Source organism: Colias philodice, chromosome 13, assembly GCF_061535455.1.
Source record: "Colias philodice isolate Cphi_HAF_F1 chromosome 13, ilColPhil1 Martin Lab GWU primary, whole genome shotgun sequence".
Classification (NCBI taxonomy): Eukaryota; Metazoa; Arthropoda; class Insecta; order Lepidoptera; family Pieridae; genus Colias; species Colias philodice.
The window spans coordinates 7210502-7238444 of record NC_143098.1 but is presented as its reverse complement, the minus strand read 5'-3'; the positions used below and the strand labels follow the sequence as shown (position 1 = coordinate 7238444).

Genomic DNA, 27943 nt, shown 5'->3' with positions numbered 1-27943 from the left:
ACATATGATTTAGTTTTATTATACCTTTTTTTATCAACTGGCAATTTAGTTTAGTTTTCTCTAAAAATTTCTGGCAACACTCATGATGATATCGGAACGATTTTATCGGACAATGTGAAAGGGCAAATTGTATCCGATATCGGATATCGGCTATCGGCGTCCGATATCCGATATCGGATCGGATAATGTGAAAACGCTCTTACAGTAATTATGTGAATGGCATGTTTCTGGTTGCTGGTATGACACGTTGAAGCAACGTCAAGTGACATGTAAGCTTAACGTCATCGACGTTTTGACTAGATTTGAAATCATTGCCTTTTCCCTGTTATTGGGTGCCGATTACACGTTAGAACTCTCGTTTTATAATTGTTAAATTTCAGATTTTTAAGAGAAATATAAATAAAAAACAATGTCCGGAAAAGGCAATAAAGCATTTACAAAAGAAGAAGAACTGCTGTTACAGGACTTTAGTAGAAACGTATCTACAAAATCATCAGCCTTATTTTATGGAAACGCTTTCATCGTATCCGCGATTCCCATCTGTAAGTATTATTTTGTATATATTTAGATTTTTTTAAATAATAATGTATATATTAAAAAAACATTTACTTAATTTTGGAAATGTTCTCATACATGGAAAGTGAAAGTAATTTATCTTGCATGTGTGGCACTATTTTACTCTTCCCTAAATTAATCATTCCTCATTCATAATCTTACAGGGCTTTTCTGGAGAGTACATGCTTTGGAAGTAAACACATCATTAGCTTGGTTTGTGTTTGTGACTGCCCTAAGTACATGGCTCCTTGCCCTCGCCTACCGCAACACGAAGTTCCAGCTAAAACACCGCGTAGCTGTCCGTAGAGAGGATGCTGTTGCTCGTGAAATGTCAAGGAAACTAGCTGATGATAAGAAAATGAGCAGAAAAGAAAAGGATGAAAGGTAATCAAAGGTTCCACTTATAAATTTATGTCTTGTAAGATCTTAGGCAAAACTCAAAAATCAATCTTCGAAACATTTCCTATTTGATTGTCATTATCAGAATATATTTTACATCAAATATAACTTGAGTCCTATAAGAATAGTTCTGCATTGTTATAGTGAAAGTGTTATCTTATTAGTATTAATCTTGATGTCACATGAATATAATTATATGGAATGAATAAATATAAGTTCATAGGAAATAATATAAGTTCATAATTATATTTTAAGGGCACTTTATTTTTTTTAAACATGAATTATTTAGTATGTTGTGAGAAAATATGACTGTGATTGTGATATAAAAAAAATTGTGAACTTTTGTGTTACCTTATGTGTACTTCTCTGATTTTCATACAGTGTACAATCTTAAGGGGGCGCATAAAGCAAAATAACCAATCTTCTATTAGATGATACGTGTAATATGCAAGACCAAATCTAAAAAATAAAATATATATCAAACTAGATGATATGTTCAACGATTCTGTTTAATCAAAAACATAAAATATTAAAATTTACTCGATAAAAAAAAATCACCAAGTTAGCTCTAATTTTCACACTTTTACGTTTTCTACTTTATTTATTTATTTATTTAGAATTTCCAACAAAGGATACAGATTACATTTGTTACATCTAATAATATTAATTAATTATTAATTAATTAATTAATATTATTAATTAAAATAATCTGCGATAAACCACTTTTACCGTGACAAAATCAAACGTTTATCTCGAGAAAAAAAGAGCGCCAAAAGTGGTTTATCGCAGATAAAACCAAAACTAAAAGTAATTACACAAAATGCTCTGACAAATATCTTGCAAATGTTTTAATATAATTGTTTATGAAAAAAAATCATAATAAGTATTACCATGTCAAGTAGAAAACGTAAAAGTGTGAAAATTAGAGCTAACTTGGTGATTTTTTTTTATCGAGTAAATTTTAATATTTTATGTTTTTGATTAAACAGAATCGTTGAACATATCATCTAGTTTGATATATATTTTATTTTTTAGATTTGGTCTTGCATATTACACGTATCATCTAATAGAAGATTGGTTATTTTGCTTTATGCGCCCCCTTAACATTGATAGTGCATTATATCTATCAGTAGATAGCTTCCTTTGTTTTTGATATCTAGAAGTGAAAAATAATTTGTTTATGTGTTCTTATTTCAGAATTCTGTGGAAGAAGAATGAGGTAGCTGATTATGAAGCTACAACTTTCTCAATCTTCTACAATAATGCTCTTTTCCTGACCATTGTGATCCTGAGCAGTTTCTATTTACTGCGCTCCTTCACACCAACTGTGTATCCTTTTTCAAAATAATATGATAATAATGTTTTATTTTCAATATAATAATAAACAAAAAATCTCTCATATATTAAAGAAAAATAAGTTTCTTGGTATTAAAATTATGACTGTTTTTATTTTTACAATAAAGTAAGTTTTGAATAATCTTCAAAATGTAGTTAAATGTCTCAACCAAAGGCAAGATTGTATTAAAGTAATAATCCAAAACTTTTTGCGTTAGAATATCACTATTCAGATTATTGTTCTAAGTTTTCCAGATATTGTTTTATTTATCAAAGCAATATTTTTTTTCATTTTATTTCCTTAACAAGATTTTTACAGCAATTACATTGTGTCTCTCTCAGCTGCATCAGGACTTCTTGCTCTCCTCTCAACGGGAACAAAATGAATTTAATAAGGACATAGTGCAGTGTGAGTGAAGCGTGACTAGTAATTTAATATTGTCATCAATTCAAAGGTCTAAGTTATTAAGTGTTTTTTTGTTGCTGAAATTATTTAAGACAATTTTTTTATAAATAGGAAAATAAAACATTTTAAATACAAAGTAAATTTTATTTACACCATCTTAAAGAGCATATTAGTTATTTATTTTTAAATTTGACACAATTTTCAGTTAGGGTGGGCTTAGAATTCAACATCACAAATTTTATAATATTCTATTTGGAGATACTTGCAAAAAAGAAAAAAAATATTACATTCAGCTATTACTAATTTTGTTATGCAATTAAAATGTAGTCATTTCTAGTAATTTGGTCAAGTTTATAATTAAAAAATATGTACTATTGACTAATATTCATATACTTAGGCATGGCAGGTATAGGCTATACCAAGCAATTTTTTTACTGACTATACAATTATTTTAAAGATTATCTGATAGCTGTTTATATTTAGTTCATTTATGTTAGAGATTTCTATACAGAAATTTCTAGGGTTACAGCTTATACAACATAGAGCCAAGAATTGCAAGCTTGCAAGCTTGCGGCAGCTTGCAGAAGCTGCCATGCGGCATTTTGCAGACACATGGTGGTCCCATGGTATGATGTTCAATGTTCATTAGGAAAGTAATTTAGGAAAATTGTTATTTAAAGATTTGTATTTTGATCCTCGTAAGGTTTTTATAATTCTTAACAACATTATAATTTACAGTACTCTCTCAATCATTTTCATCATAATATCTATTACATTATATCTTAATATTAGCACCTCCTGCGACGACACTTACTTCTCAGACACCCATTTTTTTTTCAAATTGTCTATGGTTTTGTTATTAATAATCCGTCAAATCTCACTGTTCGCGCGGGAACGCTGGTTTGCCTGGGGCTCAGTACATCATGCCGACGTGCAACGGCTCCGTGCGTTGGAAGAATACGTTGGGATTGCTGCTGAAGGTGGGCTCTACGCTCGTGTACACGTTGGCCTCCTCCGGTCGCATCATCACGCCTGTAAAAAACAATACTTGTTAGGTTTTGTTAAGGCCCTGAGGGCCTGAGCCTTGATGTCGTTTAAAAACAGCTTATTGTATGTGTATTCGCAGGGTAAATCTTTCAGTTCGAAATATTTATAAGTATACCTAACATTATTTACAGGTTTCCAAGTAGTAATATCTTAACTTGGTATCAAGTATTTATTGTAAAATTGGTTAGCTTTCTTATACCAATATAGTGTACGATAACATATTGTATCATAAGTACATAATATTATACAGCTCTTTATAGATATTATTTTACAATTTATTCACAACACTAGCGACGACCTCAATCCGTTTTAAGAATTACTATAAAAATTAAAATTATTGATCTGAGTTTTGTGGAAGTTATGTTAAATTGATTGCATAATAATTGGTAAAGTAATTATTTATACTTTAAGTCTGAATAATATCTCTAGAATATAAACACAGAAAAAAGTGAAATTATTTATACCTGGTGGTAACATGTAGTGATAGGGCGGGTAATTGTAGTTAAAGTGCGTTAGTGGGTGCATAGGGTAGTGCGGCGGAGGGCACAATGTGCGTCTGTGGAAGTGCGAGCCCAGGAACATACCACTGTACGGATCTGCAAACAACCCAGTGCATAGCGATTAGGTGATGTGCGTAAGCGCTAATTCTCACTTTACTAGCGCATGTTAGATACTTAACTAACCGGCTTGCTGAGCTGGGGGTTCCTTGCGATCTAGTATTGATGGCGCCGCTTGAGTCTGGCCTACGGCTGATACCATCCCGTATTTAACTGGCTTGAAATGGAAGAATGAAGGCGAGTAGCCGGACCCGCCCGCGCCTAAGGAACTCAATCCTTCTTCACGATCTGCATCCCAGCGACCTTCACGTCCTAACGCCGCAAGGCGACGCCCTTTCGGTGCGAACATGAGAGCGAATACTACAGTACAGGTACCGAGCAAACCGGCTGCTACACAAGCATCTTTGTGTTGTTCAGGTGCTCCCAGGGCTGCCGCCACCCAGCATACCCAAACTGCGGCTGTTGCGCCACCTGCTGCGGCTATATGAGTCGCTTCTCGATAGTTGTCGCGTATGCCGCGGGACCGGAGCGCAACACCACATACTACAGCGATCAGAAATGCGGCATAACACAATGATAGCAGTAGATCAGATAGTGCGGTTTCACATCTAGTTCCGCCGGCAGCAACTCGCGGGGGCGAACCTCCAAGCCATTGCGCTCCAATTGCCACTTGTATCATTATTGCAAAAAATAATAATAATCCTTGATACGCTGCTGGGAGATAAACTCCTCCATTTAAACTCAATAAAAATACACATTTCACTAACAAAGTCACAAACACAATAACGTATGATACTCCAGTTCCAAAGCGGACTGCACCACATGTAAAATTAGTTGGCGATGCGACATATAACGCTGCAGTGCCTGCACACAAAAAAAGGCCAAAAAGTAATGTTTGTCCAAGAAGCAAATGTCGATGACTCGGAGCCTTTTTACTAGCTCCCCAAATTACAAAGGCTTCAAAAGCACATATCACTATCATTATAACGCACGCTAATGCTAGTATCGGAACGGCCCAAGGTTCCGGTCTCAAGACCGCTATTGGCACTAAAGTTTTCACTGTTGGTGTTGTATTGTTTATTGGTCGCGGTGTCGAAATTGCTTTTGGGCGAGACGTTGAAGATGACGTAGAAGAAATACGTTCCGGTATAACAAAATATTCTGTACTCATTTCCAGTCGATGCGCTTCCGTTCGTGCAGGACGTCTATGCGGAGCTTCTGTTTCCGGTTTAAATTCATCTTCATCCATAGCCAAGATTTGCTCATCATAGTCTCGGTCTTCTTCCTCGTTTTGAGCATATCTTTGAGCTATTTTCGCATTACGTGGCGCGTACGGGGCGGGTATTCGAGGAGCAATCCGATCACCAAACCGAGCAGCATAGCTAATCGCCAAGTGTGAGAGCACCGCTATTAAGAGCAGTGAGTGTAATGTTGTGCCCGCCATCAGGCCTTGCCGGCCCTCAGCTACCCGAGTCCCGCAGTAGATACATTCGCGCTCCAATAGTTTCCTCTGAAAATTAAAACATACCATTAGTCAAATTCCTGAGGCAAGGTTCCTTTCGAAACGTCTTGACTTTTAACCAAACAAAGTATATCCCACATAAACCGGTTACGCAGCCCTGAACCTCTAGGCACCTTAACTTTGTTGATTTTTTTATATTGCAAAAAAGTAAAAACGAAAACATTACGTTTCTAGATTTTTTCTCATATAGGTTTCTTAGTAATAATTATGTCATATTTAAATAAAATGTTATGGACGTATAGGTACACACTGTGGGTACCTACACAAGAGTCAAGACATAAAAGTAGGTTTGCTTATTTCTTAGAAAGTTATGAAATAGGTACTTAGGTCTTCCATTCAGTGTATAATATTTAATGCTACCATAAAACAATGTAGGATAAAAATCATGCACTTACTATAGTTTCTTTTAATATTATAAAGTAAAAACATCTAGAACTACTCTATTTTTACAAGTTCATCTAAATAAACTGCATTAAGTTGTTATCTACGTTATAATAAAGTAGCACTTTGCTTAAGCTTAGTTGTATTCATGAACCTAAACACAGGATGTGTTATCGCCTGTCTAGTCACTAGTGTCCTCAACACACATAGGATAGGGGCAACGAACGTATTAATTCTCATCCCTAAGGGCTAGTCTGATGTCGAGTAAGTAACTTGCGCCTGCGCAACTACTTACCTGTTTCCAGTAAACTTCTTTTTTAATGCAATAAATGCTCATTCGTGAGAAAATAAAATGGGTATGTATTGCAAAAAGTTATAAACGAAAAAGTAATGGAATTGAATTATCTTCCACGTAAGACGGTAAGATATAATGTTATTTAGTTTTTATTACAGCTGGTGTAGATTGATTTTTAAACCCATGTCCCATACCTAGTTTTTATTAAGAATTACTTAGGTACGAATAAATGAAATAGCAACGGTTCGGATTGATTAAGTTTATACAATACGCGCAAACATTCTTACACGAGTGGTTTTAGATATCAACAGAAATATTCAGAGAATATTCTTGGATATTCCACGCTCGACACTTCGCATCGGAAAGTAAGGATAGATAATGTTAGCTGCAAATTGCGATAAACTTAAAATATGCATGAGTTCCCGCATAAGGAAGGTTCTTATTCAGGCAAAAGATTACGCAGACAGCTTCACAGACCAGATCGTGACTTTAAAGTTTATTATCCGAATCAAACTACGTACACGAACGCCGGGGAGTATCGTGGACAGATTTGGCGTTAAACTAACGGTCTGGACCTCTGAACGTTTGAAGAACTCAGACAATCGCGCAGGCAAACGATCATTGCAACGGTAATATAATTCATAGTATATCGCGAATAATCCCCTACCGAATGTTTAATTTACAAGGTTTTGCACTAAGCACTTTTTATTCTTGGCGCCCGCGCCTGCGTGAGTTAAAGCCTCTAATTTAGTGAAATTACTTATCTCGCGATAAGGAATTTCACTAAATTATTCCAATAATAATTATAAATATTAAAATATTAATAACTTCACTTTGTCAAAATAATATATGTATATAAGTATCGCGCTTATCTGTCTTGAGAACGAATAATATTAAACAATAGATACTGTATTCAGATCGTGATCGTGATTGCTATAAAAATGTTCTCTATCGAAGATCGCGATTCAGGTTTTAAGGTTGTTATTAGGGTTATAGACCTCTTTGCATTGCAAAAAAATACGAAAAACAAGATAAGATTGATTAAATATATTAAATTATTATAAGCTTCTGACTATTAAACAATCGTAGGTATCCTATTAATATTTTAAATGAGAAAGGTTGTAAAAGTAAAGATATGTTTTTTGCACTTTCACGAAAAAACTACTGGTGGGATTTGTATGAAACTTTGCAGTAATACTTGATTTTGCCCATGGGTTTTATATGGTTTTATATGCATTCAATTACCTAAATGTGTCAAAATACGCGTAATCAATCGTGATAAGCAATTTAAATCTCAGAATTATTTTTAACCTTCTTCAAAAAATGGAGGACTTCTCAATTCGGCCGGTATATATTTTTTTAACGTATGTACACCGATTGCGCCGCGGTTTCTTAATCGATTTATAATCAATGTTAGTTTAAACATTATAAAATAAAGTCGCTTTCTCTGTCCCTGTGTATGCAAAACTACGCAACGGATTTTAATGCAGTTTTTTTATAGATAGCGTGAGTCAAGAGGAAGGTTTTAGTATATAGTATATACCTAATTTATTAGGTTTTAGACACAGCGGGTGAAGCCACGGGTGAAGCCGCGGGCAAGCTAGTATCTAAAATATAATTTTCGTTAGATATAATTGTTTCCCCCTTTAAAAATAAAACAAATTGCTTTGTGTAGTAGTATGTAATAATCTTTGTTTCTCACAGAGCAGAGAGCATATATTATAATATACAATCGTTACTCTAATATTTATTCATGTATTCATAAAACGTTTCTCCATTATATAGTCAAAAGATACGTAGGCGGAAATGCCTTTCTTTCTTGTATGTATAATGCTGATTGTTAGAATTACGTAAAAAATTATGGGCAAGTAATACTGAGGTTCGCGGTTCATCTTTTAGGTGACAGTTGACGCTTCGCTTGGAAAGTTTAAAACATTTCCATTAATGAACGTGTTGTATGAGACAATGAGACCTAGGGAAACAGAGCGTTGTCATGTGCGGCCGCGCGTTGTAAAAGTAACAGCGTGAATACTCCGGGTGAAACTCGGCTGAACTGATTGTACAGAGACTCCAAAGCCACGGCCACCACGTCACATTCCGCACTTACAAACAATTATCCAATTCGTTTTTCACTTATAGCATTCATCTGCTCTTACGTCCGATTATAAACTTGTTTCATCTGACATTGCGTTCAACAGTGTTCTTGTTTCTAATTGCTTCGTGTTATATATGCTTTATGATTTCAAATATATACCTATTGTTATGTAACTCTTAAAATACAACAATTAATTCTTGTTGATTTTAAATAGTCCATTACCTATTGTTGCTTGGATAGTGTTACTGAAGATATCGACTAAAATATAATTGTGTATTCTTATCTCATAACGCAGCAATGTATTATTATGGATAAATATTATATATTAAGGTGTAGAGATACGAGATACAGTCTAGTCTTTTAGAATTTTAAAGACCTCGATCGTGAATGTCTACTTATGGAAAAATAACGTTCAAGATATAGGAGATACCAACAAAGTTTGTTGCAGTAGGTAATACATAAATACCATATATACGACCACTATTACTTTTCTTTCAAATAAAGTACCTACTTATGTTACATTATTTTACTTTTACCACAGATAATATAATTCTATTATAGTACTTTTACGTTCTTCTATTGTCCGCCATTTTAATGTTCGTGTAATTTCATAGAAAGCTAACAGCAGAAAATTGTGATTTATTTAAATGCATAATTGTATAAAAATGGTTTCCATTAATTTCTTTTGATAAATCACGACGTATTGTAATGAACACCAATGTACCTATTGCGTGTTGCTATTATTGAGTGAAGTTTTGATTAATCTCTTTAATATCACAGTTTAATATATTCACTATTCATAATTAGTTAGTATTCGAAACAAATGTGCAAGGCACATCGGATATACCTAACTCTATATAAAATTATAAAAAAAAAACCATCAAGTTAAATAGGGCTACTGATTTTATTGAATAATGCACATGCCTTGTTATTAAATAAGAAATTTAAGTAACGTTAACCCTTATAATATATAACTAAATATTTTCTTCCGACCCAGAGTTTGAGAGTTTATTTTAATTACAGCCTACAGGGTAATCCTCAAAGTGCGTTCTTGCGTACAGTTCCCTGTCAGGGGTCAAGTTAAAGATCCCAAGGCAACATTTAATTGAAAAATGAATCTCTAGTGATAAAATGCAATAGTCTTCCTTATTGCAAATTCGCCTTACTAGCTTGACTATGTCGGCTATAATAATGGAAGTTTAAACGCGTGTCCAGCCACAGAATACATGTTACTGCAGTCATATATCTTAATGTTTACGACGTCGTCAACTCTCCATGGTATTGAGTCTTAGATCATGGGCATAGACAGTTCCATTGCTGAGAAAATAATGAAAATTCAGCGAACTAATTAAGAAATATTTCAATATGAATTGGTAAACAAAATGTTTAAATCATGTAATTGGTTCCTAAATTTGTGCAATTTCCTACTTGAGTAAGTATAGGTGTTTAAAAGCATATAAACTGAAAGTCAGATATTCACAATAATAAGTAGGTACCTACAATAGGTATAAACAAACGCCATAAACTAAAACCGAAATTTAATTTATGCTTATGGGTTTGTGAAATAAATAATACTAGTGAACGTTAAATAAATACTTACAATGTTGCGATCGGGATTATTCGCAATGATAGATGTTAAATTGTATTTTCTTTAGATTGAGCTCGAGACGCAGGGCGATATTTTAAATTTTTATACTGGACTTATTATGATTTATGTAAGTATAATATATATACTTACATTTAATCATTATTTTTTAGCAAAAGTCTAAACTGCCCTCAAATTGTTAGAACGGAATTTCCCGAAAGGCACTACTTAGCTTCCAATAAAAAATAAAAAATCAAAGTCGATTCACCCAGTCGAAAGATTTAAGATATCAAACCAAAAAATACAGTCGATTAGAGAATCTCCTCCTTTTTGGTCTATAGTTAACCTTATCATAGACCAAAAAGGAGGAGGAAGAGAATTACGATTAGGTTCCTATTTAGCACAACTAAAATACTCTGAAGACAAATAGACCGGACTCTCAGTGGAGTTTCGTTTTGTAAATTTTCTAAAAAATCTTAGAGAAAGTGTAAGAAATGTTATAGTATGCTATAATATATTCGTGATCTACCTACTCAATAAGCTCTTTCATTTGATACCCCACACGGCATGTTTCGGAAATTTTTATATTTTTCATTGTATGCCATATTTAATTACCGGGGTGGGGGGAGGGGGACCACAAAACTGGTTGGCAACATCTGTCTATAGGATGTCTGGGATCTATACAATATATATCAGAAGTCAGATTTAGGTCCGCTATTTTTGCAAACGAACATCTCCTTGGAGCCTTTTTCCGTCAAAGTCTCTGTCATAGCAGGAATACCGAGGGCTAACCGGTCCTAAAATAGTTGAAGTTTCTGTTCGGAGAAAAATGTAGGTAGATACTGGGTCCGTATGGGTATTGATTTTTAAGGTTAAGTCAAGTCAAAGGTTTAAAAGGAAATAATTATCTCACATTATTTAAAAATTAAAAATATCTTTAAAAGAATTGACGATACTACGAGTGCTCATAAGAGTCTATATAACCATGGACTAATAGAATCTATAACTAATAATATTAAAAAAATTCTCGGAGTTATCATTATTACGCAAATTTGAAATAATCTCGAAAATAATTCGCATTTAAACTACTTTTATAATATATAATTTTATATTTAAATATATATAAGATTGTTTTTATTTATCTTTCATATTATAGAATAAAATTGTATGAAACTCAATGGTGGCGCAAAATAAAAATAAGTGAAAAAGGCCATTGCCCATTACACAATTACAAACATTACATTACCTACGTCCATTATCTATTAATAACTTAGAAATTAACTTTATTGACACTCGTATTCATTCTTCTGTAGTAAGAGTAAAAAAAATGTTTTGTAAACTTGAATTGGTTTTTGAATAATAAAGATAATTTAATTTCTTTTTATTAACATTATGTACCTATCTATGTATATGATTTCTAGTCTGTAGCTCCGCGTAAAAAATCGATTAAATCTAACAACGCCAACGAGCTCGATATTTCATCATAGATTTCTGATAAAGCAGGCAAAGCACTTTTTGGCTTTGTCATACTGGGAGGCAATTCATCACAATAGGTATTACAAAGCACTTAATATTGCACAATATCTCAGGTCGTTTGCCCAAGAGATGTAGAGTACTGAACCATTGAATTTTAAAATGCAATGATGTATTCTCTTCCCATATTAGATCATAAATTGTGCTTTATTGCCTTTCGATCAACCAAATAAAGACATACAAGATCTGCTAACCGTAACATTCCGCTGCTCCTCTACAGGTTGGCTTTTTGCACTTAACGACGCGTTTGGTAAATAATGATTTACCAGTTGCAGTTTAGGGAAAACAATTACTAATAAAATTTAAAAATCTTATTAAAAAGTGAAAGATATTATCATAAATTAGTGTATAAGCAACACTCGTTATGTTAATAATATTAAACCTGTTCATAGTAGTAATCTTGGTAGATTTGCTGCCGATGATTAGATAGGCTACCTATTATGCAGAATTAATTTTCACATAAGTCCCTATATTATAACCATTATAGAGTTTATACTAATGGGTTACGTATATTTAAAATTTTATTACAAACTTTTCACTTACATTTCGAATATAAGTACATATTTTAATATGTAATAGTTAACGTGTATTTTAAATTAATTAATTGGGTATTTTTCCATTTTATTTTCTATTTTTATATTAATACTAGATTTCCGCCCGCGGCTTCGCCCGCGTTTGCAAAGGAAAACCCGCATAGTTCCCGTTCCCGTGGGATTTCCGGGATAAAAACTATCCTATGTGTTAATCCAAGTTACCCTCTATATGTGTGCTAAATTTCATTGTAATCGGTTCAGTAGTTTTTACGTGAAAGAGTAACAAACATCCATACATCCATAAATCCATACATCCATACATCCATACATCCTTACAAATTTTCGCCTTTATAATATGTATTAGATGCGAGTAGATATTACTAATACATGCCAATATCATCAGTTATATTTAATGTTTCTAAGAATATTTTTATTGGACTAGGTACCTAATTGTCTTTGAAATTATTAGATATTCATTAATGATTTCGCATTTTATATTTATAAATATTGAATTTGTAATGATTAAGTATGAAAAAAAATATTGGTATCAATTTCCTACAAGCAAGATAAAGAGTTGCATATTATATCTGTGCGTAAACAAAATGAAAAATAAGTGTTAAAACTAGTAAAATACTTACAAAAAGTTTATTTCAGAAGCACAAATTGTCCTTTTCAAAGCACTATTTTGTCAGCCTTGTTCATTGTTTTTTTAATGTTATGTTTGCGCGGGAAATGGTATCTCCATGCGTACGGATGGTGTGAAGAGCGAGGACGCACTAAGTGGATGTCTTGGGGTCCATGATGCGTGTCGGATGCACGTGCGAGGCAACACCGGTTTCATATTAACGAATCTGTTTCGTCTGCAAACAAAATGTTACGTTTCTTCAAATTTTAAAGTTGGAACGGCTGCGGTCGCGTCTCTATGCGTGCACGTACCTAATCATTTTAACACATCATTTAGAAAATACCTATGTAATTAAAGTTGCATTTATATACATTAAATCTTTATGCGTCAAATAATAATTAATTTGTATTATGTAAATCATCAAAGGATTTATTAATTTTACGAAATGGTTATACATATATGCAAAATATTGAATAGTGAATACCCTTTAAATTATTACTTCAAATTAGTTAAGTAAGTACCTACTTGGGTACATAATTATCTTTAAATAATTATTAATAATATATATACCTAATATTAAAAAAAATTAAATCAGGCTTACCTTTCATCATCTTTTCTTTTCGTATGAGAAATATTTTTAGTAGCTACCTATTTAGCTAGCTATTTTCTAATTTATTAGCTGGTAAGTAATTTTAAATGTTATGAAATTATATTCATATCTAAATTGCATAGTGCATGAAAATATTTTTTTTATGTACTTATATGAAAGTAATTTATATAATAAATAATAAAAAAATCTAATTAACTAGTTATTATATTTAATTTGTAGATAAAAGTATAACTCTGTATTAATTTATTCACGCAACAAATGTCTGGAAACGTATCTCTATCAGTATTTAAAATCATTATGCGTGTTTCCATATCAATTGTCCACCAACTAAGCTATGCGTAACAATGTGTAGTCAATAGTCATAGGAGGCAGTTGAGAAGGCAATCCGACTTTCGCGTTACGCCTCGTCGCTTTTCATGGAAAAATTTCAGTTATATACGATCTTGTGGCACGCGTCAATACTCATATGACGCAGCCTCTACTTACTCGACCGTAATATAGAGTATAATGTAGAATTGGTTTTTAAATGTTTTCTTTAGTTTATTATAGAAGTTTTCTAGCTGGTAGAGGTATCTTATAACAAATAGGTGCATTCGATAATGCAGTCTACCTGGCGTATCTGTCGGCTGTCCGTCACGTCGTCGTTATCTTTGAAGGCTATTAACTTTAAAACTAACGTATTTTCACACGCTTTTCATCAACGTGTAGTGTTATAAAATATAACATATTAGTTTACTAAGATTATTTTATATGAATTCTCCAGGACTCGTTTGAATTGGCCTCTATAAGGGCTACCTACTTGAGTATTAATTATAGATTTTAAAGATGAATAATTCTTAATGAATGACTGAAACGGGCAACAGCTAGAATGATATTGATAAGTCTACTAACAGATAGGAGTTACTTTGCAAGGAAATAAGCTTTGCTAGCAAAAAAAATCTTATCTAACGCAGAAGAAGTCACTGGCATCCGCTAGTGTAGGTATTAAATGTATAATATCCTATTTTTACACGACTTAAAAACTGGTTACCTACGTTAGAGATAAATGTTTTGCTGTTCACTAAAGTATAGCTTTGTGATAAAAAGTCGCCTAGCCTAATAACACACCTGCCATTCAACGGGTTTTGCTTCACTGATCTTCTGATCTTAATTTATTAGAAGACGAGTTGCCAATCCGAATCATCTTTCATACCTAATTATCTACAGGTTGGCAATGACATGCGTTTGTATCAACCTCCATGATCATTAATTGCGTAATTAATCATTAGATATTCATCGCCATATATTATTCAGACACATGGAGTTATGGTCGACGCGGCCGTTGTGAGTTGCTTAAATATGCAAATATTTCACTCGTAATATTTCTTCCGAGAAGGGCCCCACTTTACTATGCACCGATCAGGCTGTAGACTTTTACAAAAATGCCAGTAGACGTATCATTATAAAATTAAAGTAATGAAGAGAATTGCCCTTTTTATTTTCTAAGTTTTCTTATAGTTAACGTGTTTTATTATAAGGAACTTATATAAGTACTTTGTAGTAACAAATAACAATAAATAACGCAAAGTAAAAGAGATCATCAATTTATTTCTAAAAGAGGAGAAGTTGGTATTACTTATTAAATAACATTAGGAGGTCGAACAATATAATTATTTTTTTATACAAACACAATAATGTTAACTACAAATATTTTACAACAAAACAAGTGGAAATTATTATAGATAACTGGGACATCTAAACAGCAAGTTAAAAACGACATAGGTAGATGGAATATAATTATCTAAGATCAATGAACAGATATGATTCTAATTAAACTATAAGCAAAATAAAGCAAAGTGCTAGGTAGTGTCTACACGTAGTCTAGACATTAATTTACAATCAAATCAAACGTACGGCTGATTCTCTCTATAAACCTTAAAAATTATCTTTTCACATCGAATCAACAATAACAAATTGTCCAATCCTATCTATCTATCCCCAGTCTTATGCGAAACCTTGTGCAGCTCCAAAATAAGGCCCATCTAAGTCTTCGGATGAAGCGCGATGATATGACGTGGCAAGATTAAATTAAATTTTGATGTTTTGTGTGTGTGATTTGTCGTCGTCATCGCTGTGCTCTTCCTGCAGCAGCAAGCTGTCGGGCGGGCCGCGGGGCGGAGCGCGCCCGCTGCCGCTCCGCCGGGAACCCCCTCTCGAAAACATCCGCGATAGTTGCGCAAATTTCTTCCGTGAGACTATAATACAAATATTAGAAGATCGGTTTCCAGATAAAGATGTAAGTTATTAGTCTTTAATATAAGGGAAACTAATTATGAAATATTAATATTTTAATAACAACTCTATTTTACATTAATACTGATGATGGATGACCCTCTCACTAAACTCCATCCAGTGTTCATTTAGTATCAATTAAAAAAAAAAGATCGATATAATTTATTTACTATAATTTACTACTGATTGCAATTTTGCAAATCTACATTAATAAAATATGTATTTGTAGAGTATTTTATAAGCACCAATGGTTAAAAATTGATTAGTTAAGTCAGATATGAAATTTCAATAAAGTTTAATTGTAATAACTTACGTTTGCCCATATTTTTCAGTCTTTCCTTAAAAGCCGCTTCATCATCATGACATTTTGTTTTATTTCCTTGTTCACTGTCCAATGCTGCTATGAACTCTTGGTTCCATCGCAGTTCGGCCATGAATTCCTCGTTCTGAAGGAATGTGGCGATGCGGTCGTCATCCATTTCGAGATTAAGATCTATTCTAGCATCTGTATTGGGAGGTATGCGTAGGAACATCGGTGGTAGGGGACCTAGCATTCGCGGAACCCATTTTTTACGTACAGCTAACGGCACCGACTCGTCTTCAACGTCTCTGCAAGCAACACCTAACTCAAGATATATACGAGTACGATTGTATTAAAAAGTTATTAATTGCAAATTGCAATATAGATAATTACTGTTCTGCCTGAACAGTTCAATAATATGTCCCGAATATTCTTATCAAGATCCGTAAAGGAATTTAGATGGAAATAGATTAATTTTTTCGTACCTAGTAGATATACTAAATTGAAAATCTATATGAAAAATGTGCCAGATAGATAGCATAAAACTAACGAAATAGATGATATTGAGTGGTGAGGAAATCAATAAAAAAATATTAATAGTATTCTAAATGTATTAAAGCGATTCAAAAGCGCTTGTAAAAGATGTCCAATTGCATAAATAAGTTGCTGAATTTGAGATTATGCAATTGGAAGAAATTTCATGATCAAGAAGCTACTTAATAGTTGTAGGTCAGTGACGTGTTCTTGGCTCAGATGAATCTGCCGGTCTCTGATAAACGCCTGGCAAGCGACTCGCTACATTATAATTGATGACTTATTTATGCAATATTTAGATGATTACTGCCATACTCGTATATGAAATAATGCACCGTGGGCGAAACATGCCTTGAAAGCTAACAACCGAGTATAATGCTTGTGATGGAGCAAAAACAATCTAAAGTTCTAAACCAATAAAATAACAAATTGTCGCCTTTTTTACCATTTTTGCCGTTTATTTTGCCCTTATTGTAAAGGTGGAGCAATTTTCTTAAAATTTTCTTTAAAAATATGGATTACCTACTGATTACCATGAAAAATAAAAACGACTAAATTTGGTGATACGAGACTCGAAAGCTTACTAGTTCTAAAAGTTTTATTTATTTTAATGAGTCAAAAATAATATCTAACATTTAATTAAGATAATCCAAACGATATAAGCTTCTTGATCCAAACTGATATTTCATATTTTTTTTTTATATTGATGGTAACTTTAAATAAGGTTTATTTATTTATCTACTATTGCATCACATAATATGCTAGCTACTTACACAAGTGCTGTGGTATCATTATCATCGCCGTTCTGAACAGCGCGTGCTGACCGGCGGCTGCTACGAGAAGGCGAGCAACTTTCTACGCGCTCTATCTCTAACCGCAGTCTTTCATTCTGGTTGTCAGTGCTCATAGCCAGCAGTTGGTCGATGGTCGCATCAACCGCACCCTGGTTAGCACGCAGCACGGCTTCGATAACGTCATCATCCATGTCCGGAAACATGGTTTTAAAATCCGTCATCGCCTGCGTGAACTCGAGTTGCATCGTCGAAGCCATCGTGCCGGCCGCGGCGGGTCGTAGTGCGTGATCTTCGAGAGGTGTCACGAGCGCGGATCTCTCGCCGGCAAAACAGCTGATACGTCACTCGGATTTGGCGCAGTGTAGGAAACCGTTGCCGTGTAGGCATCGGCCATTCTCGCGACGCGCTTGATATTGCGTCGGTCGGTTTGTGTCCCCCACGCCACTAATTAGCGATATTAGAACGCTAATGTAATACAGCGCCCTGCACTGAACGTTACCATGATGTGCAATTTTCACTTTCTGTGTTTCAGGTGTGCAATGCGCTTGCGTGAGTGCAGAGGAACGCGGAGGGTGTAGTCGTCGATATAAATAGAGCCGCGTGAAACTACGACGGCGCGCTATGTTGTTGCCTCGTCCGGCAAGCGGCATGCGCGCATGTCCGACTATTGTTTGTAAATTACTTTCATCATTTTGACCTTTTTATATTCTTCTGCAACGTTCATGGTTGTGCAGAAAGAGCATAAACACTTCGTACGTGACTTGGACAGAAATACTTTTATGAAATATTACTGGGTATTCGATTTTGTATTTTATTGCGTCTTTGTTCCAGGGCGTATATTACTTAAGTCAAATGGCGCTTTAAAAACTGTACAAGAATAGATAATCTTAGACAATAATATATTGATTATGTATCATGAATTTAAAACGAAGTTTAGGTAAATGAAACCTTAAAGCACCTGACGTACTTGAGGATACCAATTAACTCTAATTGCAGTCCTGAACATCCCGGATACAAAGACTGCAATGCATCCTCGACCTACCTACCTAAGCTACACATAGGTAACAAGTTTTAAGATTCGAGAAACACTTTACGTAATTACGTACCTACTCGTAGGACTTAGATTTTATCATAATATTGAAGTGAAACTTCTTTAAGCAGGTTGAGAGTAAAATTTCAAGGTCGCGTCCTGGCAATTTCATCACTTCATGGAGTAAGGCGACGATTTTGGTACCATGGTGGATTTGAATCTTGCCAAAGAAGTTTCACTTATGACGCGTGTGCTCGGCACGTACTTTTTTTTTTATTTTATGGCTTTATTTATTCTTCATTAATATAATATGCCCAATACGCCTCTAAGAATTATTAAAAGAACTCTAGATTTGCTATGTTAAAATTTGTAAATATAAATTAATGAATTTTGATATATACATAGATCACCGATGATTCCCTGGAGTCTCATAGGATATTTGTCGCTAAATGAAAACTTGAAGGGAATTTAAAAGAGGATGAAAGCATGGATGGGGATGCATGTATTTAGGACAGGTGCACGCGAGCACAGACGCGTATTATTTTTATACAGACAGTTTTTTTTAATTTATTAATCACAAACATTTTTTAGATGGATAATTCGAAATAGATCAAATTTAGAAGAAAAAACTAAATGTTATTTTATACCATTGAGATAATATGTACTACCACAGACTAATAATAATATACTACGTATACAAGTACTAAGTACTAGAGAGGCCATCGCTACTACACTCTCTTTAACACGAGCTAGAGGCAAAAGTCACAAGTCTCATTTAGTCTGTGCCGGACTGTGCCCCCCGCTTGCCGCGTCAACACGTGTTATTGCTCTGTTCAAAATGCCTTCGTGTGTGCTAAGATATTGTTTTAACAGTTCCTATAATACAAACAAAGCCCGAGGAGTGACTTTTCACCAGTAAGTTTCCTTATTATGAGTAAGTCATGCATTTTACTAATATTATTATCATTTTGCGAAAAATCACCACGCGTTCTGCGTTTCGCGCCATTTTTCATAGACTAACACATTTCTATACGCACAGACGTGACACTATCGATGAGTCTGTAAAAAAATGTAACTGGATTTTTTAACTATGAATATACAATATATACTAGGAAAAATTACCATGGTGTAGTACCTAAATATTTATACTTTTACCCGACTACGCAAAGTGAAACGGTAGGTTATATTAAGTAATATTTATTTATTTACCTATTTTTATTTATTAAAAAAAGGTTCATCAACAGTTGTTCCAATAGGATTTATAAATTATTATGCACAACAATTACAAATGAACACAACATTCACAGAAACTAATAATAAATTAGGCGATATCTATACAATTAATTTAACAAAAAAGAAATGTGTGTGCTCTTATCATTAAATAGTTCAGATTAAATACAATAGGCGATATTTAAAAAAATAGTTTATTATGTGTGAATATGAAAAATAATGAAAATAATAGGGCCTCTGCGTGTTGGATCCGTGTCCCCACGTAAGCCTTCCAAAGGTCCGGGTACCGTCCTTCTGGTGGTACCCGACTATTATGGAACCGAGAAACATAATAATAATATTTCCATACTGTTTAGTTTTAATTCAACTTGTTTATAGGTTTCCGCGGCACGGCCACGAAAAAAGAGAGGCGTGGATTAAATTTGTTCAAAAAAATCGTAGTGAGGACACATGGTTACCATCAGAGTATTCATGCATTTGTTCTATTCATTTCATATATCATATTTCATCATGAAGCAAAAACTGATAAAACTATTGATTACTACACAAAACGACAAAAGCTTACTAAATTGATATTATTTAAAGGAAATTAAAATACATAGTTTAATATAAAATCCTCTTTTTATTAAATCCCTAGTATTAGTACCACCAGATAGTACCGAGTAAACAGATTGCACAATGTGTCGCATCTGCACGCATTGCTTAATCTTTGAACTTGAAGCCACGCCCCGCTCGTTCCACACGTACCCCACCACATCGGCCGCGCGCAATGTTTTTGTTTGGAATAGCCACTCTAGTACGTAGTACATATTATCTCAATGATTTATACTAGCTTTGCCGCGCGGTACCAGCTACAGACGAACCCGCGAGCAAATCCTAGAATATAATTGTGAGACCAGAATTTTCTTAGCGGGAGAAAAAAAGGGGAACGCCGATTAGTTTAACGAATAGATATGCATTGTCAACATTTATTTTCAAGTTTTTATCTTACACACATGAATAATTAAGTGCCTTATCGTGTAATATTACTATACAACAAATAATATTATCAATAATAAAAATACAGTATTCATCTAAGTGCGACACATTGGATATTTCATATATTATCCGAGATAGGCTAAGTACAATTGTTAGTTTGCAAATATATTTTACTTCACAGGAGATATTATCTTACTATAGATAGGCCGTAGTAGAACTACATCGAAGAGCTTAGCTTATATATATTATTAAATTTGACACGAGCGTAACAGACTAACAGATCAAATAATACAATAAAATAGGGTTAGTTTCTTTGAAGTTAGGTTTTAACTTTTAATATAAAATTATCTGTTATTTAGATATTCGATAAGTAAATTAAAATAACTTTTTGATCTTTTAAAACATACAATTGACACAACTTAATTGCCTTTCAAAATGGACGGTCCTGAGCTCTATGAATATGTTTATCCTAACCAATTGTTCAAAAGAATATGAATCGTCTGAATGAGAAAAATATTACATAAAGTATAGAATAATTATTGAAATTAAATTAGATTGTGCGAAAGAGGTGGCATAGACCGTAAGTAATTTACCACATATAGTATTTCTAAGTATAGTTGAAGTCGATGTAATTAGAGTATAGAATAAATAATTATATTGCATTTCCACTTTAGACATTCAATAAAATTGAAAACACGATTTCATTTGTTGTACTTAATTATTGTGTGATTTGAAAACAATACAAAATACGTAGAGAATAACAAAACAAAATTTCGTTTATAAATATTATCTTTATTTCTTTGAAGAATAAAATGTATAGTTTTGTTTACGATTTAATGCTAATAACGCAAAATAAAATAAAAAGACACCAAGAGATCGCAAATTTTTTGCATTTCTACGACATCAAAACGCTACCTATAATACTATATTTCATTTTTAATTCATTGTTCCATGAAATGACATCGCATAATATTAGAAGATGTTTAATTGGCAAAATATATTCATTTGGACCCAAAGAAAATTCATGATTTAAAAACTAGAATACATGACACACAAACCTATAATGGTATATGGTAAAAGTATAAAAAAGAAACAGATAAATAATAAAATTAACATGTCATAAAAAGAAATATGGCAACAGAGTAAAAATGGAATACAAGATCTTTTTTTTTGGGCAGATCGAGGCAAACGTGCAGACGCGTCACCTGATAGTAAGAGACATACACCCAAGGCAAAATTGCTAGTAATATAATTTTGGATCAGTGTAGAATTCTCAAAGAGAATATGGGTTTCCCGCCCCAAAATACAGTCCATGTGATAAAAAAACCATTTAAAAGATTGCATAAAAAATAAGTTAATGAAGACTTAGCAGTTAATGGTAATGTTTAGACGGGAGCCTGTGAGCCCTGTTGCGGGAGAACTACCATAGTGTTTGTGGGGGCATTTTGTCCTTCTGCTTGAGCTTCAGTTCCATCCTTGTTAGCTTGGTTGGCGGCCTGTTAATGAAAAAAATATCATTAATTAATAATGAATCTACACACAAGACTCAATCAAATTGACTGAAAATCAACACATAATCAATATACATAATATGGTAAACAGTCAGATACACATTATTCTAGCAATATATAGGTATAGTGATGCAGTTATAGTACACCTGAGATTCTATGTTGGACTTTCACTGTTACTTCCTGTTGGTTGGTTTCACCATTCAATAAGCAGACCAGAGCAATGAGCAATGAAGTTCACATTGCACTTACCACAGGCACAGGAGCGCGGTACGAGGGGGGCGGGGTCTGTTTGACCGCCTCCTCGTAGTCGGGCAGCAGGATCGAGTACTGCGGCACGGGCAGCGGCGCGCGGCTGTACGGGGCGATGGGGCTAACGGAGAGCGCACTTACCACAGGCACAGGGTTGGCAGCCATGAGCGTAGCGGCGCGGTACGAGGGGGGCGGGGTCTGTTTGACCGCCTCCTCGTAGTCGGGCAGCAGGATCGAGTACTGCGGCACGGGCAGCGGCGCGCGGCTGTACGGGGCGATGGGGCTAACGGAGAGCGCACTTACCACAGGCACAGGGTTGGCAGCCATGAGCGTAGCGGCGCGGTACGAGGGGGGCGGGGTCTGTTTGACCGCCTCCTCGTAGTCGGGCAGCAGGCTGGAGTACTGCGGCACGGGCAGCGGCGCGCGGCTGTACGGGGCGATGGGGCTAACGGAGAGCGCACTTACCACAGGCACAGGGTTGGCAGCCATGAGCGTAGCGGCGCGGTACGAGGGGGGCGGGGTCTGTTTGACCGCCTCCTCGTAGTCGGGCAGCAGGCTGGAGTACTGCGGCACGGGCAGCGGCGCGCGGCTGTACGGGGCGATGGGGCTCACGGAGAGCGCACTTACCACAGGCACAGGGTTGGCAGCCATGAGCGTAGCGGCGCGGTACGAGGGGGGCGGGGTCTGTTTGACCGCCTCCTCGTAGTCGGGCAGCAGGCTGGAGTACTGCGGCACGGGCAGCGGCGCGCGGCTGTACGGGGCGATGGGGCTCACGGAGAGCGCACTTACCACAGGCACAGGGTTGGCAGCCATGAGCGTAGCGGCGCGGTACGAGGGGGGCGGGGTCTGTTTGACCGCCTCCTCGTAGTCGGGCAGCAGGCTGGAGTACTGCGGCACGGGCAGCGGCGCGCGGCTGTACGGGGCGATGGGGCTCACGGAGCCCTCGCTGGATATCACGAAGGGCGTGAGGCTGGTGAGCGCGTGCGTGCGCATCGTGAGGTACTTGTAGCAGCGCCACACCATGTTGATGAAATACGCCTGGGAAAATATTTGATACTAGCTTTCCGCCTGCGGCTTCGCCCGCGTTTTCAAAGAAAAACCCGCATAGTTCCCGTTCCCGTGGGATTTCCGGGATAAAACCTAGCCTATGTTACTCATGGATAATGTAGCTTTCGAATGGTGAAAGAATTTTTAAAATCGGTCCAGTAGTTTATGAGCCTATTCATTACAATCAAACAAACATACAAACAAACAAACAAACAAAGTTTTCCTCTTTATAATATTATTATAGTGTAGACTAGCGGTCCGCCCCGGCTTCGCCCGTGGTACATATTTACGTTTTCTCTACATAAGAACCATCCTCGTACTTCAAGGAATATAATAGAAAAGAATTATCGAAATCGGTTCAGCCGTTCACACGTGATGCCGTGACAACGCGACGGGTGCAGACCCGCCGCCTTTTTAATTTTTATAGCTCCCGCCGCGAAGCGCGTCGAACGCGGCAACTGATACACAAAAATAATCCTTATGGCATGATTCTGTATTCACGCGCGATGACTTATTATAGCGTATTTCATGTACATATAACTTTGGTGTTTCTACACCGATTTACATGATTCTTTTACTATAACCTGCCCAGGAGTATGAAGAATAATTGTGCCAAATTTGGTTGAAATCCGTCGTGTAGTTTTTGTTTCTATAACGAATATACAGACAGACAGACAGACAGACAGACAGACAGACAGACAGACAGACAAAAATTTTACTAATTGCATTTTTGGCATCAGTAGCGATCCCTTATCACCCCTTCATAGTTTTTTTTTAAATATATTTCATGTACAGAATTGGCCTCTCTACAGATTTATTATAAGTATAGATTAAAAACTTTTTATAGTCGATTTCCGTTAATCAAAGGTTCAATAAGGAATCAGACAGCTTTTATTTCTTTGAATAAATTGTTTATTACTTTCTAACACATTCTAGTTTGTCAACTTTGTATTGTTCTTAGTTAAGAGGTTAACATCATAACATGCTGTCAGTTGTTAAAGTTCATCTTTATGTAACATTGGACTATTCAAACACAATAAAACTAGTTAAAAAACTACATACCTTCTGGAGAATAGCGACAAGGAAGGCGCACAGTATGAGGAAAGCCAACGCAGGGGCGGGCAGTGTTAGCAACTCGTTCCGCCATGGAACGCGACGAGCGTCCTTCACCAGGCGGTGGATCGAGCGCACGTAGCAAAGATATCCCATACCGGTTAATCTAAATTAAAAAAATGAAAGAAAAATGTATTTTATTTTCTAATTTCCTCCCAACATTAGAAATTTGTATAAATTTTCAAATTTATTATTCAATTTCCTAATTCTTAAACGTCTGGAACTACTGTTACCAAATTATTACAACCTTAAAACATATTCACTTTATTAGTGCATGAAAAATTAATAAAAAAAAATTTTTTGATTACAAAAATTTATAAATAAGTACACAAACTGTATTACATAACTCATTGCACAATCGATATTCCATTTTTGTTAACATAAAACAATTCTGTCATATCACAGTATTTAATTTAATAGTACATATGTGAAGAAAAAAAATCTGTTAAGCATACTTACACGGTGATGGCGAAATCAAAAATTTGTAGACAGAAGAAAGGTAAGATATGGGCAGGTTTGCCGCGAGCTGCACCATATATTAACATCAGAGTGATAGCCAGAGTGCACACTGTAACTAGAGCACCAACATCTACGTCATCTGAATAAAAATAAACAACAATAGTTAAAAATTAGTGTACTTTTAGAAGTATACATGAATGAATGTTCAAATCACAAGTCAGTAACAACAATGCATATCTAATTTTATATATTATGTACATAAATAATATAGTATCAATTGTTACAGTCACATGCTTACGGTATATATAGCTGTGGTCTCTTGGTTTAACAGCATATTGTGGACTGGGAGGTGCTTCCACATTAGACAAGGGTGTGGGTAATGCTGAACCAACATCATGCCAATCTACAAAAGTCTCCTGCTCCTGTTCAAAGTCCTGCATTAAAGCTGGATCCCTAACCACAGCAGCCAAGAATCCCAGAGCTATGAGATGAAGGGTCTGAAAAATTTGTATATTTCAAATGAAAATACTAAGTAAAGGATGAGGGATGTTAAAAATAATTTTGATCCAATAAAATCTTATTGATAACAAGGTCTGCATTTTGATAGAAATATATCGTAATATTTTTATAAAATTTGAAAGAACATGCATTGAATTATAGAAATACTTACCAAATGCCAAGAACCAAGAAGTATGGTTCCGGTTCGTACATGCAAGCATCCACAACAGCGCCATTCCTTACTGCGCTCAGTACCCATTTTATTTCGAAATCTTAACATTTTGACCTACAAATATTGAAAATATTTTAATTAAAAGGCACTGCTATGTTTTATTCATTTCCTTTTAATTGTGTATTATCATATCAACACAGGAAATAACCCATATTTAAATGATATAACATAAACATTGTGATGTTGTGAACTTGAAAAATAACTTGTGCCAATTATATGGTGAAATGTGGTTCCACAATACACATGTAAGTACCCTTTTCTTTAGGATTTGAAGTTATTAAACACAAATTGAAGACATCATTGCTTCATATTTTTTAATTTGATTAGTAAACACATATTGATGCATTATATAATGAGTGACTCAATATCTGAATAAAAGAAAATGTAGTAGTAGTATGTGTCTCGGAGTTATTAAGAATGATAATACTGGATATAATGAAACATTTATTTGTATGGTATCAGTATATTGTAATGAGGCATTAAGAGTTTTTCTAGAATTTTTTAGTCATTCACCAAAAATTACTTTAACAACTCAGGCCCCGGAATCACAAACACAATAGAAAATCTATTGTGTCGTGGCCCGATCGGGCCGTTCGGGGCTCAATGGGTTAAAAGATCTGCTTTTCTCTTTCAAAATGTACACTACTGCAGAAGTTATAAGCAACAATTACACTGCAAGACCCAAATGTAATAGTGTTTAAAAGTGAACTTTGAAGTTTAGTCTATGTAAAAAGGAAACCCGTTTTGCATTGTCACTGCATCACGTGTGAACGGGTGGACCGATTTCGATAATCCTTTTTTTATATATTCCTTGAAGTAAGAGGATGGTTCTTATGTAGAGGAAACATAAATATGAACCACGGGCGAAGCCGGGGCGGACCGCTAGTTACATATCCATTTGTTACAAAAAAGGAAAATCACATTTAAAACTAATCATAGATTGCTTCTTCGATTAAAATGTATCGACTGGAAACAATATCACAAAATTGAGCAATTATATTAAATAACAGTAGTTGATGTTTTAGATGTTTTTTAGTTTATGTTGCAACGAGTAAGTCCAGTTCCGAGAATACGTGCACCAATAATATTACAACAATAAATACAATATATTATAAGAATAACTCCTGTGTGTATTCATAAAAAAGATTGCATATCGATAACTACGCATTACTCATATGTGTCACAAGTTTATAGAGAGTGACTATAATCGTTATATGAATTACACAATAAAATAAAAATGGAATCATAATAAGAAGTGTATTCATATTACATTACATTGATTCCATATGTGTTGGGAATGTAACGAGGATAGATTGTTTATTGTAATTTTCAACTTACGTTAAGGTCAGTCAAATAACAAAATACTGCTTTTGATTTTCACTAAAACAAGGAACTTTACTTTTACTAAACAATTAATTTCAATAAAAGTATTAACATTTAACACATCAATCAAAAATCACAATTCAAAATTTTCTTCATTTAGGTAGGTATTCTACGTAGATCGTAGAAATCACGTAGAAATGTCAATGTGACAACTGACAGATTGAAATATTGACTATTGAGTTTAGAGTGTAGCGACGACAAGCCAATTTACGAGTTACCGAAATATTTCAAGTGTAGTACCTACTACCTAGTAAGAAAGTTCCCACCATAGGTTCACACGGTAACTCGTATATAAACAGTTTGTGCGTTATGCACAGTTAGTTAAGGGCTTGTCGGGACGCGGGTTGGTCGCATTAGGTCGAATATTAATTACATACGAATATATATATGTAGTTAACGAAATATAACCTTTGCGCAGTTATTCATCTTTCATTACACCCGCACATAACAAGCCCCTACATTGGTGACTCCAACATTGGTGACCCCCGACGAAGAGTGAACATTATTATAGTGAATTGCATAGATATCGTTTGTTTAAAATTTAATTCAAAATGAATCCGGCAGTTCCAGTTAGAGCAGTTTTGTCGGTACAATTAAACCTTCTCGAGCAGTTAGCACAATTAAAGCAGCGGGTAAACCAGCTGGAATGTGCAGGCTCGAGAGGCAAATCGTTTAGCGGTCGAAGGTACGGAAATCGCACGCATCGCTCCGCATCGCGAAGTCGCGATCGTACAGGAATATCAAAACACAAAAATTCCAATTGGATATGTTATTACCATTACCGCTATAAGCACAACGCCAGCAAGTGCATTCAACCTTGTGCGTGGCAGAAGCA

The 27943-nt window shown here is 35.0% G+C and overlaps 4 protein-coding genes across 6 annotated transcripts; 1 reads left to right on the top strand and 3 right to left on the bottom strand.

The window, feature by feature from the left end:
* Positions 1-297: 297 nt before the first annotated feature.
* LOC149483452 (translocon-associated protein subunit gamma) lies at positions 298-2836 on the top strand. The gene is made up of 4 exons (XM_089702496.1): positions 298-542; positions 720-939; positions 2152-2283; positions 2609-2836. Exons 1-4 carry the CDS (start codon positions 410-412, stop codon positions 2673-2675), a joined length of 552 nt encoding a protein of 183 aa, XP_089558622.1. The 5' UTR covers positions 298-409; the 3' UTR covers positions 2676-2836.
* LOC149483451 (uncharacterized) lies at positions 2826-13081 on the bottom strand. 2 transcript variants are annotated; one of them, XM_089702493.1, is made up of 4 exons: positions 12882-13081; positions 4426-5809; positions 4207-4338; positions 2826-3727 (listed from the first exon to the last, which is right to left on the bottom strand). In XM_089702493.1, the coding sequence occupies exons 2-4, from the start codon at positions 5741-5743 to the stop codon at positions 3609-3611; spliced, it is 1569 nt and encodes a 522-aa protein (XP_089558619.1). In that variant the 5' UTR covers positions 5744-5809; positions 12882-13081; the 3' UTR covers positions 2826-3608. The 2 variants fall into 2 exon arrangements, with proteins under 2 accessions (XP_089558619.1, XP_089558621.1); XM_089702495.1 differs by lacking the exon at positions 4207-4338 and having other exon boundaries at positions 12882-13075.
* Positions 13082-15045: 1964 nt separating this feature from the next.
* Positions 15046-17635, bottom strand: LOC149483450 (CUE domain-containing protein 1). The gene is made up of 3 exons (XM_089702492.1): positions 17358-17635; positions 16063-16358; positions 15046-15712 (listed from the first exon to the last, which is right to left on the bottom strand). The coding sequence occupies exons 1-3, from the start codon at positions 17633-17635 to the stop codon at positions 15546-15548; spliced, it is 741 nt and encodes a 246-aa protein (XP_089558618.1). The 3' UTR covers positions 15046-15545.
* Positions 17636-20592: 2957 nt separating this feature from the next.
* On the bottom strand, positions 20593-27264 carry LOC149483449 (uncharacterized). 2 transcript variants are annotated; one of them, XM_089702491.1, is made up of 7 exons: positions 27064-27264; positions 25666-25779; positions 25294-25492; positions 24996-25110; positions 24486-24642; positions 22518-23414; positions 20593-22112 (listed from the first exon to the last, which is right to left on the bottom strand). In XM_089702491.1, the coding sequence occupies exons 2-7, from the start codon at positions 25771-25773 to the stop codon at positions 22002-22004; spliced, it is 1587 nt and encodes a 528-aa protein (XP_089558617.1). In that variant the 5' UTR covers positions 25774-25779; positions 27064-27264; the 3' UTR covers positions 20593-22001. The 2 variants fall into 2 exon arrangements, with proteins under 2 accessions (XP_089558617.1, XP_089558616.1); XM_089702490.1 differs by having other exon boundaries at positions 24996-25134; positions 27064-27261.
* Between the last annotated feature and the right edge of the window lie 679 nt (positions 27265-27943).